Source organism: Melospiza melodia, chromosome Z, assembly GCF_035770615.1.
Source record: "Melospiza melodia melodia isolate bMelMel2 chromosome Z, bMelMel2.pri, whole genome shotgun sequence".
Taxonomy (NCBI): Eukaryota; Metazoa; Chordata; class Aves; order Passeriformes; family Passerellidae; genus Melospiza; species Melospiza melodia.
The window spans coordinates 52,283,336-52,297,503 of NC_086226.1; the positions used below are offsets into that span (position 1 = coordinate 52,283,336).

At 39.4% G+C, this 14,168-nt stretch overlaps 1 protein-coding gene across 4 annotated transcripts in view; it reads left to right on the forward strand.

Annotated features, from left to right (window-relative positions):
- The window catches only part of VPS13A (vacuolar protein sorting 13 homolog A), a 108,099-nt gene that overhangs the window by 41,793 nt on the left and 52,138 nt on the right, over nt 1-14,168 (forward strand). For all 4 annotated transcript variants that reach the window (XM_063179666.1, XM_063179665.1, XM_063179667.1 and 1 more), the window contains exons 26-36: nt 1,488-1,644; nt 1,999-2,078; nt 2,338-2,397; nt 2,475-2,631; nt 3,047-3,163; nt 3,245-3,348; nt 3,789-3,956; nt 4,603-4,910; nt 5,625-5,772; nt 6,699-6,849; nt 14,009-14,133. In XM_063179666.1, the coding sequence (XP_063035736.1) occupies nt 1,488-1,644; nt 1,999-2,078; nt 2,338-2,397; nt 2,475-2,631; nt 3,047-3,163; nt 3,245-3,348; nt 3,789-3,956; nt 4,603-4,910; nt 5,625-5,772; nt 6,699-6,849; nt 14,009-14,133 (1,575 nt within the window). The remainder of the gene's footprint in view (nt 1-1,487; nt 1,645-1,998; nt 2,079-2,337; nt 2,398-2,474; nt 2,632-3,046; nt 3,164-3,244; nt 3,349-3,788; nt 3,957-4,602; nt 4,911-5,624; nt 5,773-6,698; nt 6,850-14,008; nt 14,134-14,168) is intronic.

The following is a 14,168-nucleotide window of genomic DNA, read 5'->3' on the forward strand; positions in this document are numbered from 1 at the left end:
TTAAAAATTTCCCTGAAGCACAGCAGGACTGTATTTTTTTTCCATGTCTTTTGTGTTTATAATTCCATATGCGCAGAGATACTCATTCCCCATTTTTCCCTGAAACTATTATGCAGAGTTTTTTCCATAAAAACTCTGGATATGGAATAATTGTGCTTCTGTATTCTTGTCATCACTGAAGTGCTTTGGTTTATCCACTTGATTTCCCAATTCACTTTGTCACTGAATTTTCTTTACCTATGTTTCAGAAATCACATTACATCTTTGTTTTAGCTAAATAGGTGCTTGTGGCTTTTTTTTCCAGATACTGCTGTGGTCAATGGGAAAACTTCATTAATGTTTTATGTTGTAACAAGCACCTTATTTTTCTGTTCTAGTTTTTCCCAGATGCTGTTGTCCACACATGTAAATCTATAACACCTTCATTATGAAGAGTTTTCTGTATTCTTGCTGTTTCAGGCTTAGGGGGGAAAAAAGAGTACTTTGTCCAAATGCAAGAATCGCTGCTAACTGTATCAGTTCTAGTAAAAGAGATGACTTATTAACACTATCATTAACTTTGTCTTTAGATGATCATGGCTATGGGACTGTTATTCCTGAAACTCAGTGTATTTTACTTTACATTTATTTTAAAAATAAATCATACCAATTCAGTTAACTTTACAAATTTTGTTTTATGCTAGGGCTTACAGAATGTCTTCAACACTCCACAGCTAGCTTTTAGCATACTATATATTACACCTTTACTTTTAATAAAACTGAAATGTAGTGTTTACATGATGACATGACCTTATTTAGAACTGCTAGTCTAAAACAAGGATGCTATGTTTTACCTTATTTAATAATAACAACTAACTTACAATCTTTAAGAAAAAATTAATTTGGGAATCTATTAAAAATCACTGCTGTTGTCCTCAAAGTTTAAAATCGCTTACTGGATTTTGTTTTGATTTTCCTTATTTGTACTCAGCATTACATGGAAAGGAAGAATACATATATTTGTTTGGTTGTCAAAATCAGATCCAACAGCCCAGCTACATATTTATTTAACAACAGTATTGTCATGCATTGGTGAAAATGTAGTAAATCCTCTTGCCAGACATTCAGCTTGGGAATCTTAGGAGAATTCAGAGAAATTCCAGTGAAAGTAGCAATTTGTGTTGACTGAAAATCTAGTTTTGACTGTATTGAACATTGCTGAGTGCTGTACAGATTTTTTCTTTAAATAATAGTTTTTGTGACTGTTACTTTGGTATTACATACACGCATGTTTGAAGTTTTTGTTATAATAGCAGCAACCAGTACTGCTTATTGAATTATTTATTTCTATTCAAGGCATTTGCTGTATAGAGTTTAATTATCAATATAGAAATAGACATTAACCAATAAAATGTAAGTAAATATATCCTGTATAAAAAAAGAAGCAGTTCTTATGCTTCTTATAATCCCTTAATGGTTTTGGGTGTGTGTTTTGATTTTTTCTTTAGGTCTTAATTAAATTATGCCGTCTTACTGGTGATACTGAGATGCCTGTGCTTCAGCTTGCTATTTTGGGCTTAGGCACTGAACTGAAAGTGAGAACATTTGACATGACTGGGAGTGCTTTCCTTCGTGAAGTTTGTCTTCTGTGCCCAGAGTATATTGGTAAGTGTTTATAATCTGGTCAAGGAATTTTTCACAAATAACACTGTGAATTTGTCTTCAAAAGCTCTGTAGGGCTTTTGTCAAATAAGGAAAATTTGCTTCCTAACTTAAATGTAGGGCTGAGGGCAAGTAAATCAGGAGCTCATCCACTCATTAGTGCTTTGGTAAATATGTTCTGGTGGTGGTGATTGTAGAGATTGTAGATTGTGAACATTTAATTATTTTACGTCTGCAAAAGATTTTTGATTTAGCAGCAATGACAGCTATTAGCCTACCTAGCAGTTTATAGATGAAGAAGATTTTAATTTTTTTTTCTTTTAGGTAATTTTCTGTATTCTTTTTTGGTTTTTTTAGATGATAATGACAAGCCAGTTTACATAATTACTACATTGGATAATGTAGAAGATGATCTTCTCACTCTGGAATATACAAAGGTTAGGAAAGAGTAGGCTTTGCTTTTCAATTGTAAGCCCGTCATAAGCACCACATTAATATGCATCAGATGTTGAATGTTTTTTCCTTACTTATTGATGTTTTTAACATCTTGAGTGTCACATGCAAGGTCTGTCTGCTCCTTCAGCAGAAAAACTTAAGTTGTAGTGGATTTGAAAATAAGTTTTTTTAATGGAATTTACAAACTTCTGATTTGTTTGTTTTTTTGGTTTGTTTTTTTGTGCATTTTTGGTGAAATAGACTGATATTAATGGACCAGAACTGAAAACTGTGTGTCAGAATGTTCTGCAGAAAATAAAGGTATGATAATTTTTTTTACATCATTTTTTCAATTTGAGAGGAGAGGCATACTGGATAAACAAAATTTTTTCTTTTAGGTGAACTTTTCTTCTCTAGATGTTCATTTGCATACTGAAGCTCTGCTGAATGCAATGAACTATCTGAGTAATCTTCTGCCTAAACAAGAAACTAAAGTTGTGGAAGAACCAGTCTATGAAAAAACAGAAGAGAAGAAGGATGTTCTAAAGAAATTTAGTAAGTTTCTTTATTATTTTTTCCTCCTTTCATTCATCTTTTTTCACTTAAGTAAGAAATGAAACAAAGATACTTTCTGTTTTTGTAAGCCTGTTAATGATGTTTGATATGAGAAATTTTGCTTCAAATTATATGTATTTATATGGTATGCTTAGCCATGTGCAGTTTTCTGACACATAGATCAAGACTTATATTTGCTATGTATTGGAGGCGCTAAGTGAATGTAAATAGAAAAGCCATAAATTTTTGTCAGGTTTTTATTGTTTTTTTCTTGGTATAAATTAAGGCATTTAATGGCCTTATGGCTGTTACCTTATACCTGAGGAGCATCAACCTCTTACTTGCCGTGCTGTACTAAAACAGTACATGTCCTCATTGAAGAATGGTAACTTTTGTTATTTTTTATTTCTCATAGCATCAAAAAAATCAAAATATGAAGATATTATCGACCTCATTATCTGTGCGGATTTATCATGTTTGCGTATTTTTATCAGAGAGAAAAACCGTAGAATAGCTGAAATTCACATTGAAGGTAGGAACAAAACTTTATTCACAAAAGCACAAAACTTTGTAGGCACTATAGTGTATGGATTTTGTATGTCTTGTTTTTGAGGTCTGGATAGCCAAGTGATCATGAAGAAAGCAGCAACTGATGTGACTGCAAAATTGAAGAACATCACTATTGTGGATTCTGATGAGAAAGCACTGTATAAAAAGGTAGGCGTATGCATGTATTGTTGATTTTGTTTTTGAATGGATGCTAAATTAAACTTACTTTTTAGACTCTACTCTCTACTGTGACTTTTTTCAGTCATGTTTTATGTACTTGCTAGGAGTAGTATTCTCTATATGACAGAATAATTTTGCACTGACAACCAGTGTTTATTGGACTGACATTAATTTGTGTAACTGTGATATTTATCATAGCCTCTTATTGTGTTGACTTTTGTGAAGAGAATTATTCAAGCTGAATGTCAACTTAATAGTTTCAGCTATTTCAATGGATTTTAAAAATTTGATTTTTTTTTCATACATTGTTGAGATACTTGGAGTAAAAATGTCTTAGTGGTGCGAGGTACTACATTTTGTTTTGAAGTTAAGTTCCTCCAATATGTAAGTTTTTACAGTTAAGATAATATCTTTTGTTTCTTCTTAAGGCTCTTTACATCACAGGAAAAGAAGTCTTCAACTTCAGAATGGTATCATATGTGAATGCTACGGATGGCATTGCATATACAAATATGGATGTTGTTGACAATCGTATTTACCTAACTGTTGGTTGTATTCAAGTAGTTTTTGTCAACAAGTTTGTTACGTCTGTTTTGGTAAGTTAAATTTTCCAGATACTGTTTCTTATCATCCAGGGGAAGTTGTCAGAGCAAGAAAGGGATAAGATGTTCCATGGGGTGGTGTCCATTTGTATAAGAGCTTTTATATACTATTGTAAAAAAGTTTGCTGGGATTGATGGTTGGGCTTGATGGCTTATTTTTCTTATATATATGTTTGTTACTGTGGAGCAGATGAGTTAGCAAAGATGTTTACTATTCTTAATAATAACGTTTGTCTTAAAACGTTTGTAACAGCTGTTAAATATACATACCTTTCATTATTTAGAACGCTGAAATATAAGTAAGAAACCATGAAAATTAATGCCCTTTCCATAAATGCTGTTCATAAATCAATCTTCTGCTGCTCATGTGATTAGATAAAATATAGTTCCTACAAGTCGTGTTACAAGGCCATTGCTCTTACCATCTAATTTTCCAAATATTTAGTATAGAAATTTATTTTTTTATATGCATAATTTATCATACTTGAGGAAAGATTATCCTATTAAAGAATTTGGACAAAATGTATAGCAAAAATAACATTTTAGGATGGTTTGCTGTTTAAATAACTATGATTTATAGTGTTTTTCAAGTACTTTAATTCTTAATTATTAATTCCTGATGCCTGTATTTCTTTCCTAGGCTTTTATAAATAACTTTCAAGCTGCCAAGGAAGCTTTTACTGAGGCAACTGTTCGAACAGCAGAGAAAGCAGCTACGGGTGTAAAAGGGTTAGCAGAGCGTAGTTCCCGTTTAGCGCTGGATATCAATATCAAGGCACCTGTTGTGATAATTCCACAGTCAGCAATGTCTGCAAATGTCCTGGTGGCTGATCTTGGTCTAATCACTGTGAAGAACCAGTTCTTTATCGCTAAAACAAAAATACGATGTACTCTTCCACCTGTTATTGACTCTATGACAGTGAAATTGAGTGAACTGAAGTTGTATAGGTAATGTAATGTCAGTATTTTAGAATTTATTTAATCCTTTTGGGATTCTTCAGGTAGAGGGCTTCAAGGAGTAGTTAAATAAGTAGTTAATGGTTGGTGAGTGACAGACTATTAGCTTGGAATATAACAACAAATTAATATTTTTTTAAAGCAATGAAAATGTATGGTTTAGGAAAAGGACCAATCTGCTCATCTTTAAATAGAAGCAAGTCATTGTTCAGAATAAATTGTGTAGTACTGTAGGGTTATGCATTATTCATTAATTTGGGACAGGCTATACCTATTTGTATTAGACTGTTTTGATGGGATTTTCAAGCTATGCATAGCAGCAAAGATCCTCAGTTAGACAGCCATTAAGAACTGTTTAAAAATGGTCCTTGGTGCAGGGGGTTCATGGAGGGAACGGGAATGGAGGGGACTTCTTAAACACAGTTGGAGAGTACGGAAGAAAGAAGGAATTGCTCTCCACTGGAGAGCAGGTAAGAGGTCCTGACTTGCAAGAGTTTGTGTGTTGCATGCCTAGTATGTGCCTGATACCTCCTCCCTACAAAGGAAGGAGGTGCACTTGGAGTAAGGCTTCAACTAGAGCTACTTGGAGTAATATAAAGGCAGTTTTATAGTATTATTTGAAAGGATGAGGGAGGAAAAGACAGAAATGTGTTTTTTAGAATGTGGAATATGTGAAAGCTGGGAACATTTTGCTTCTTTTCACAGATCTTACTATGAGCAAGATTCTTTGCAAACTGAAGTACAGTTGCTGCAGCCAATCAATCTGGAAGTAGCTGTTGAACGAAATTTAGCTGCTACATGGTATCACGAAGTTCCCGATATTGAAATATCTGGCCGACTCAAGCCTATGAATGTAAGCAGTTGTTTCTGAAAGCAACTGTTACAATATTTCTGGAAAACACATTCATTTTTCTCTATAAAAGTCCAAGCTCAGTGGTTAAAGTATTGTTTGATTTCAAGACATAGAGATAGAACAGCTTTTGTTTTTTCATAGGTGAAAAGGAAATGAATAGATTTTGATTCTAATTTAAGGTCTGTATTTCATCTGTGATACTCCAGGCAGACTTTGTACTATGAATTACTGTTGCTAGTTAAAAATGCTTATTCTTTTATCTATCAGTGTCTTCCAGTGAAGTATTGGAAAAGATGGGGGTTATTGGTTTGTTCAATAGCAGTGCTGAATTTGTACCTGTGACAAACCTGAAGAGTTATTAATGACCTGCTGTACCACATAGGCACTCACAGATCTGTGGGGCCAAATGGGATTCATCCTAGCATGATTTAATTTAGCATAAAAGAAAAATAAATTGAAATTTAAACAGAACATAGTTTAAATTTAACATTAAAAATAGAAAGGTTGAGATGTGTGTGAGGAAAACCAATTTGCCAGATTTTGAAATAGAACTCATAAGTATTACTGTAAAGTAAGTATTACTGTAAAGTAAGTATTACTGTAAGATGCCTTGTGACTAAATGCAGATAAAAATTTTGGTCAACTGTAAGTCTATCTGTATGTGTATGTGTTCTGACATTCCAGTTTCTAAATTGTAACTTGGTAGGAAAAGTTTGTAGATGAAAACAAAATAATGTGTGACTGATTTCTGATTTCTAGAAATTACTGTAAGGAGTTGTGTGAATTTGAGAAAAATGTTCAGTGTCCTAAAAAGAGACTCAGATGAGATTAATTTGATTTATCTGTTTACTTGTAAGCCCAGATTTTAGTTACCAAAAATTATGTGAACAAAGTTGTTCTGATGTCTATTCCAATCTTTTTTAAAGCTCATTCTCAGTCAGGAAGATATTACCACAATACTGAGGACACTAAATGAAAATGCAGGTGAAAGCTCTGGCGCATCAACAGCTTTGCCTGAATCAAAAGCATCAGCTAGTCATTCTAGTGAAATGCACGCTACTTCTCAGCAGTCTGCAGGTAATATTTTCTAAAATTACATCATCTGGCATTTTTAGGTATTATTGTTAATATATGGCTTCTGTTGGAATTACATTTAAAAATGGATGCCAGATTCATCTGTGTGTACCGATACTGTAGAATCACAAAATAATAAAGGCTGCAGAAGACCTCCAAGACCATCAAATGCAACCTTTGACCAAACACCACCATATCAACTGAACCATAGCACTATGTGCCACGTCCAGGTCTTCTTGAATACTTCCAGGGATGGTTACTCCACCACCTTCCTGAGCAGAAACTCTTCCTGATGTCCAGCCTGAACCTCCCCTGTCTCAGCTTGAGGCTGTATCATCTTACCCTGTCACTGACTAGGTGTCTGTGAAAAGAGACCAGCTGCCCATCTTGCTACAACCTCCTTTTAAGTAGTTGTGGGGACCAATAGGGCTCCTCTGAGCTTCCTTTTCTCTAGCCTGAACACCTCCATCTCCTTCAGCCAATCCTCATATAACTTGTGTTGCAGACTGTTCGGCAGTTCCATTGTCCTTTCCTGGACATGTTTCAGGACCTCAATGTCTTTGTTTTGTGAGGGGCCCAGAACTGGAAGCAGGATTCGAAGTGTGGCTTCACTTTCAGTATGGGCTGAGTACAGGTGGGCAATTGCTGTCCTGGTCCTGCTGCCCACACTGTTGCTGATACAGGCCAGGATGACATTGGCCATCTGGGCACAGCTGGCTCATGTTCAGACACTACTGAGTAGCTCTCTCAGGTCCTTTTCCCCTGAGCAGCTTTCCAGACACTCTGTCCTCAGCCTGTAGCACTGCCAGGGGTTGTTGTGATCCAAGAGCAGGACTTGGCACTTCACTTCATACCAGTGCCCTCAGCCCATTATCCAGCCTGTCCAGATTCCTCTGCAGAGCCTTCCAACCCTCCAGCATATCGAAACTCCTGCCCAACTTGGTGTCATCTGTGAACTGACTGAAAGCTGCTTGATCCCCTCATCCAAATCCCTAAAATTAAGTTGTTAAACAGAAGTGGTCCCAATATTGAGCTCTGGAGAGCACCACTGGTGACTGTCTGCCAATTGGAATATAATGCCATTCACTACCACTCTCTAGGTCCAGCCATCCAGCCAGTTTTTAACCCAGCAAAGAGTTTACCTGTCCAAGCTCTGGCCTGCCAGCTTCTCCAGGAGAATGCTGTGGGAGAAAGTATTGAAGACTTCACTAATGCATAGGTAGTTAACATTACAGCCTTTCTCTCTTAAACCAGATGAGTCATCTGGTTGAAAAAGGAGAACAGGTTGGTCAAGTAGGACCTACCTTTCCTGAGCCCATTCTGAAACCATTCTGGACCTGGACCCTGATCCCTTAGTTTTTCAGTTTGTGCCGTGTGATCACACTCAAGATGATTTGCTCCATAACCTTCCCCAGCACCAAGGCCAGGCTGACAGGCTTGTAGTTCCCTGGATCTTTCTTTTGTAGATGGGCATAATGTTGACCAATCTCACCTCTCCAGTTAATCAGGGCTGATGATAAATGATGGAGAGTGCCTTGGTGAGCCCCTCTGCCAACTCCATCATCACTCTAGGTTGAATCCTGTCTGGTCCTATAGAATTGTGAACACCTGAGTGACACAGCAGTCACTAATTACTTCCTTATGGATTGCAGCAGGTTTCTTCTACTCTCTGACCCTGTCTACCAGCACAGGTGGCCAGTTGCCCAGAGAATAACTATTTTCACTCTTAAAGACTGAGGTGAAGAAGGCATGAAGTACCTCAGCCATTTCCTCATCCTTGGTGGCAGTGTACTCCTGCACATCCAGTGAAAGGTGGAGATTATTCCTTTGCCTGCTCTTTGTTGTTAACATATTTATAAAACCATTTATATATAATTTATATATATACATTTATATATATTTATTTGTATTTATTTTCCTTCACAGCAATGGCCAGATTGAGTTTTAACCTTGCTAATTTTCTGACCATCTGAGTTTTAACCTTGCTAATTTTCTCTGTGTGACTTAACAGCATCCTTGTACTTTTCTTCCAGTTGCCTGCTTCTTCTTCCAAGAGTCTCATTTTTTCCCCCGAGTTCCTCCCTATTCAGCCAGGCCAGCACATAGAGACAGTCTGGTCCTGTGCCTATAAGATTTCATTCTTAAGCTACATCTAGACTTTGTGGACCCCTTTTGTTTTAAGGGCTTATGCCAAGGCACTGTCTGAACCAGTGTCCTAAAAGTCTGCCCAACAGAAGTCCAAATTTTGTTGACACCTCTGAGTATTGGAAACTCTTGTGTCGTGGTTTCTGTGCTCAAGATGGCTCCAACCCAACATCTCCCACCAGCCCTTCTCTGCTTGTAAGCAGCAGATCCAGCAGGGTAGCTCCCCTGGTAGACTCACTTCCCAGCTTCCTCTCTGGTGTTGAATTCCAGCAGACATCTGGCAGGTTAAAATCACCCACAAGAGCAAGGGCTGATAATCATGAAACATCAGCATCACATCATAGAATGGTTCATCCACCTCCTGATCCTGGTTGGATGGTCTATAACAGATTCCCACCAGGATATCTCCCTTTTCAGCCTTCCCCCAGCTGTCACCCATAGGCACTCTGTACACTCAAAACACTTCCTACTGTACAGAGCCACCCCATAGCTCTCCTTCCTTGTCCCTTCTGAAGAGCTTGTAGCCATCCAGTGCAGCACTCTGCTCATCCCACCACATTTCTGTCATTGCTTTCCTGCTGCACAGTGGCCTCCAGCTCCTCCTGTTTGTTACCCATATTGTGTGCGTTGATGTAGTTGCATTTCAGCTGGGCTGCTGATTTTACTCCTAAACCTGGCATCCTACCCCCAGGCTCATCTTAAGTGAGCCTGGTCTTTTTCCTATCCCCCTGCAAACCTAGTTTAAAGTCCTCTTAACTCATGCCAACTCACGGGCAAGAATTGTTTTGCCCCTTTGAGACGAATGAACCTCATCTGTCCCCAGCAGTCCTGGTATTACATCAATTGCCTCATGGTCAAAAAAGAAAATTCCACTGATGTCACCAGCCTTCAAGCATTGTGTTAATCAGGTGGGTTCTTCTGTTCCTTTCAGCATTCTTCCCTGCTACTGATGGGATCAAGGAAAACACCAACGTATGCTCCCATGCCTTCAACCAGTCATCCTGCAGTCCTTTCTAATTGCTGTAGGACTTTTTTCCTCAACCTTCTAATTGCCAACCTGTACAAACAGAAGTGGGTAATAATCAGGCGTAATAATCCTCTACTGGGTAAAAATCCTCTACTGAATCAGTGTAGAGGATCTCACAGAATGACAGAATGGGTCATGTTGGAAGAGACCACAGCAGGTCATCTGGTCCAACCTCCTTGGTCATGTAGGGTCGTCCAGAGCACATGGCACTGGATTGTTTCCAGGCAGTTCTTAAATATCTCCAGTGAGGGAGACTCTACAACCTCTTTGGGCAATCTGTGCCAGTGTGTGGGAATCTGCACAGTAAAGAAGTTCTGTTTGGAACTTCCTGTCCGTAACTTTCTGCTCTGTGCATCTCACCGTCCACTGATCCAGGCAACACTTGCAAGTTTGCCAGTGAGAATGTTCTGAAAGGCATTATTTAAAGCCTTGTTGGAGTCAAGGTAGACAATAACCAATGCTCTTACCTCATCCATCCAGGTAGTTATAGAAGACATCATGTTGGTCAAGCATGATTCCCCTTAGGTGAATCCATGCTGACTACTCCTTTTTGTCTTTCATGGGCATAGAAGAGATGGCCTCCAGAATGAAGCACTCCATCACCTTTGCAGGGATTGAAGTGAGGCTGTCTGGCTGGTAGTTCCTTGGGTTCTCCTCCATTGCCCTATTTCAAGACTGGGATGACATTTGGTTCCTTCCAGTCCTCAGACATCATTCCTAACCACCACAGCCTTTCAAAGATGACTGTGTGCAGTCAGCTCTCTCAGCATTTATAAATGTATCCTGTCAGGGCCCTCTATATGCATTCCAAGTAGCTTCACCCCACTTACATCTTCAGTGTATTTCCTACTTATGTGTGAGTAGTGGCAGAAGCTCTCTATTCATCTATGGAGGTCTCTTGCCCCTTTGCCTGATTTCTTGCTCACTGGCCTGCATTGGAATGCCAGTTCTTGAGCCTGGAGGAAGTGATTCTTAAATGTCAGCTCCTCTTCCCTGCAGGCCTGTTCCCATAGATTCTTCCAAGAGAATTCTCTGAAGTGGCTGAAGTTCTTTCTTCTGAAGTCCATGGATGCGATCTTACTTGCTGCCTTGTTCATTCCTCACCCAATTTGGAACTCCACAATCTCATGATCACTATCCAACCAAAGCTCCCCCCAACCTTCACATCCCCCACAAGGCCTTTCCTGCTGGTTAGTGTGACGTCAAACAGCTACAACATTCCTTATGAGATCCTCCACTATCCATGACAGGGAGCTGATCAATGCTTTTGAGGAACTTGCTGGGTTGTTCATGCTTCAGAGTGATGGCTCTGCAGCAATTGTCAGGGTAGATAAAGTGGAACCAGGGTTTGTTTCTGAGGCTGCTTTGTGCTGCATGTCAAAGGCCTCATCCACTTCTTTCTCCTGCTCAGGTAGCCTGTAGCAAACACCCACAACAGTCTCATCCCTATTGGTGTGCCCTTTTATCCTGACCCATGAGCTTTTGACTTGCTCATCATCCACCACAAGACAGAGCTTGATACATTCTGGGTGTTTGCTCACATAGAATGTTTCTCCTAAACAGAATATTGCCCTTCATGACAACATTCCAGTTACGTGAGTTATCCCACCACATCTGTGTAATAGCAATTAGGTCTAAGTCCTTTGACTGCACTTCTTGTTTCTCCTGTTTGTTTTCCATATACTGTGTGCATTGGTGCACAGGCACATTATATAAGTATTTGGTTGTGCAAAGGGATGCCCCCTAGTCTGTCTTGTGGTTACATCTTCGGGTGCTTATATTCACCGAATGTATTCTCTCTTAAGCCTCCTTTTACTGCTTGAGTGGTCACTGTAGTTCTCCCCTTCCCACACCTTATCTCTGTCAAGCCTGGACCTGTCCTCATTCCTCTTCAAATCTAGTTTAAAGCTCTCTCAACAAGCCCTGCTCATTCCTGAGCTAAAGCCCTTTTTCCCCTTTGAGACAGGAGAACCCTGTTTAGTGGCAGCAGGCTCAGTGTTCTAAAGCCTGACCCATGATGAGCCAAACCAAAATTCTGATGGTAACACAGAATTGTATTGTCAAGGTATTCATCTGCATGATTTACTTGACAGGACAGAAGAGAACACAACTTGTGTCCAAGATCCTGCCTCTTGGTGGTACCTCTTATCTGAGCCCCAGGAAGTCAGCAGACCTGTGGGATGGGTCCAACTGGCATGCTGGGCCCTCAGTTCCCCTCAGAAGAGAGTTGCAACAATTACTTTTCTTTCTGTCTTTCTTAACCTGAAATTGTGATGCATTTGCTTGACTGACTTGCTTTGGGCAACTCCCCAGGTAGACCTTCACCTTCACCATCATTTACTTCACCCTCAGATTCTGTAGCTTCATACCTATTTCCTAAGGTTACCTGTGAAGGCAAAGGAGATGATTCTGCTGTTGCCCCCAGCAGGCACCTGTTTCCATTTCCCCCTTGTCTTTTAGATCCCCTCCTTCTGTCTGATGACAAGAGTGTTGGAGTTCCTCTGACTTGTGCTGAGCTTCCACCGCCTGCATTTCTCTCAGGAATTTTCACCAGTCTGTTTTTCTGTCCAACCCCTTGATACTCTTCAGCCTTTCCACTTCTCTAAGCTCAGCCACCAGGCTCAATACATCATCCACCTGGTCCCACTGTACACAATTGTAGTCTCTTCTGCCCTCTGATGCTAATGCCAAGCTCAAACACTCCCTGCAGCTGCAGACCTGAACAGCTGCCTGTTTCTGAGAAGCATGATCTGGTTTGCTGTGCTACTAGCAATGGCTTTTGGCATTATGGAGGTCAGTGTTCTCACTGTTCTCTTATCACATGTCTGTTCTCGTGGAGTAGGTGAAAACCACCAGGTGAGCTCTCCTCAGGAGCTGTGGAGGGTCACGCTCTCCTTCTACATGCCCTGCCCACATGAACTGCTGCAGCAAATGCTGTGCCACATCCTTCTGATGTGCCATGTCCTGTTTGCTCGCATTTTCACTGTGCTCCAAGTTCTTATGCTCCCTGGAGTCATTTAAATCTCCCTCGGTTGCTCTGGCAAGGCCCTCACCATGTAGGCCTCACTTAGGAGAGCTCCTGAGTCCTGCCAGGTCTCCCATCTCAGGTTTCCGTGACTCTGGGAGCCCCCTGCCAGGCTTTTTGAGGTATTTTGCCCTGCCAGCTGTAGCCACTGATGCTGCTCTTGTTGCTGCTGTCACTAAATGCCTCCTTAGCTGATGAGATTGGTTGACTGCTAGTGGACCTATTATCTTGACATGGTGTTTTGAGCAATATCTGACAGTAATAATAATGAATAGGAGCAAGTGAGCCACTGAAGTGAGTTTTGGGGCATGACATGTAATGTAAAGGTCCTGTTATCCCGGCCATAATGCAAGGCAGTACTTAAAAGTCTCTTGATTGCATTTGTTAACATCCCAACTTTGGAAAGCTACCATTTTACTCTTTTTCCTTTATATGGTGGTTTCCTTGCTGTCCCGATTTATATCTGTTTGTCTGTTGTAATGATGATGCCCCTGAAAGTTGTTCTTATTTGATACATGTCACTGCCCATTGACTCAGCATGCAGTAGAAGGAAAAGCGAGTAAAGAAAGCTGTCTTTTGTTGAACTTCTTTATTACACATGAAAACTAGCAACAATGTGGCAGATGAACAAATGAGGAGGAAAGTAAATTAGTATTCTTTGTAGCACTCTTGCACATGGTAGTGTTAACCAGAAGTTGTACATTTGAGTTTTAAAGATGGTAAAAATCTCATGTTGAATATGTAAGGGGTGAATATAAATTTTGTATTCTTAGATGTGTGATTTTGCCAAAAGTAGTTACATAAAGTATGATAAACATATGCTAAGTGTGGATGGATTTACATGTGGAGAAAAAGCTTTGTTGCTGTCTTTATGGTTGTAAGTGAGGATATTTTGTTTTGGTTTTTTTCCTTATTTGCAGTCAGGTAATTTTTTAAATATTAACCATTTTTTTGATTCCTGAAAGGTGTAACTGTTGTGACATCAGCTGTGGTGGAATTGCATTCACCTATGAAAATAAAAACAACACTAAAACTGGACTTCAGATTTGACTCTCTGACTTTAGTGTTGTATAGTTCAAATTCAAAACAGGTAAGTATAATTTTGGTTACAAACAGTAATCAGCA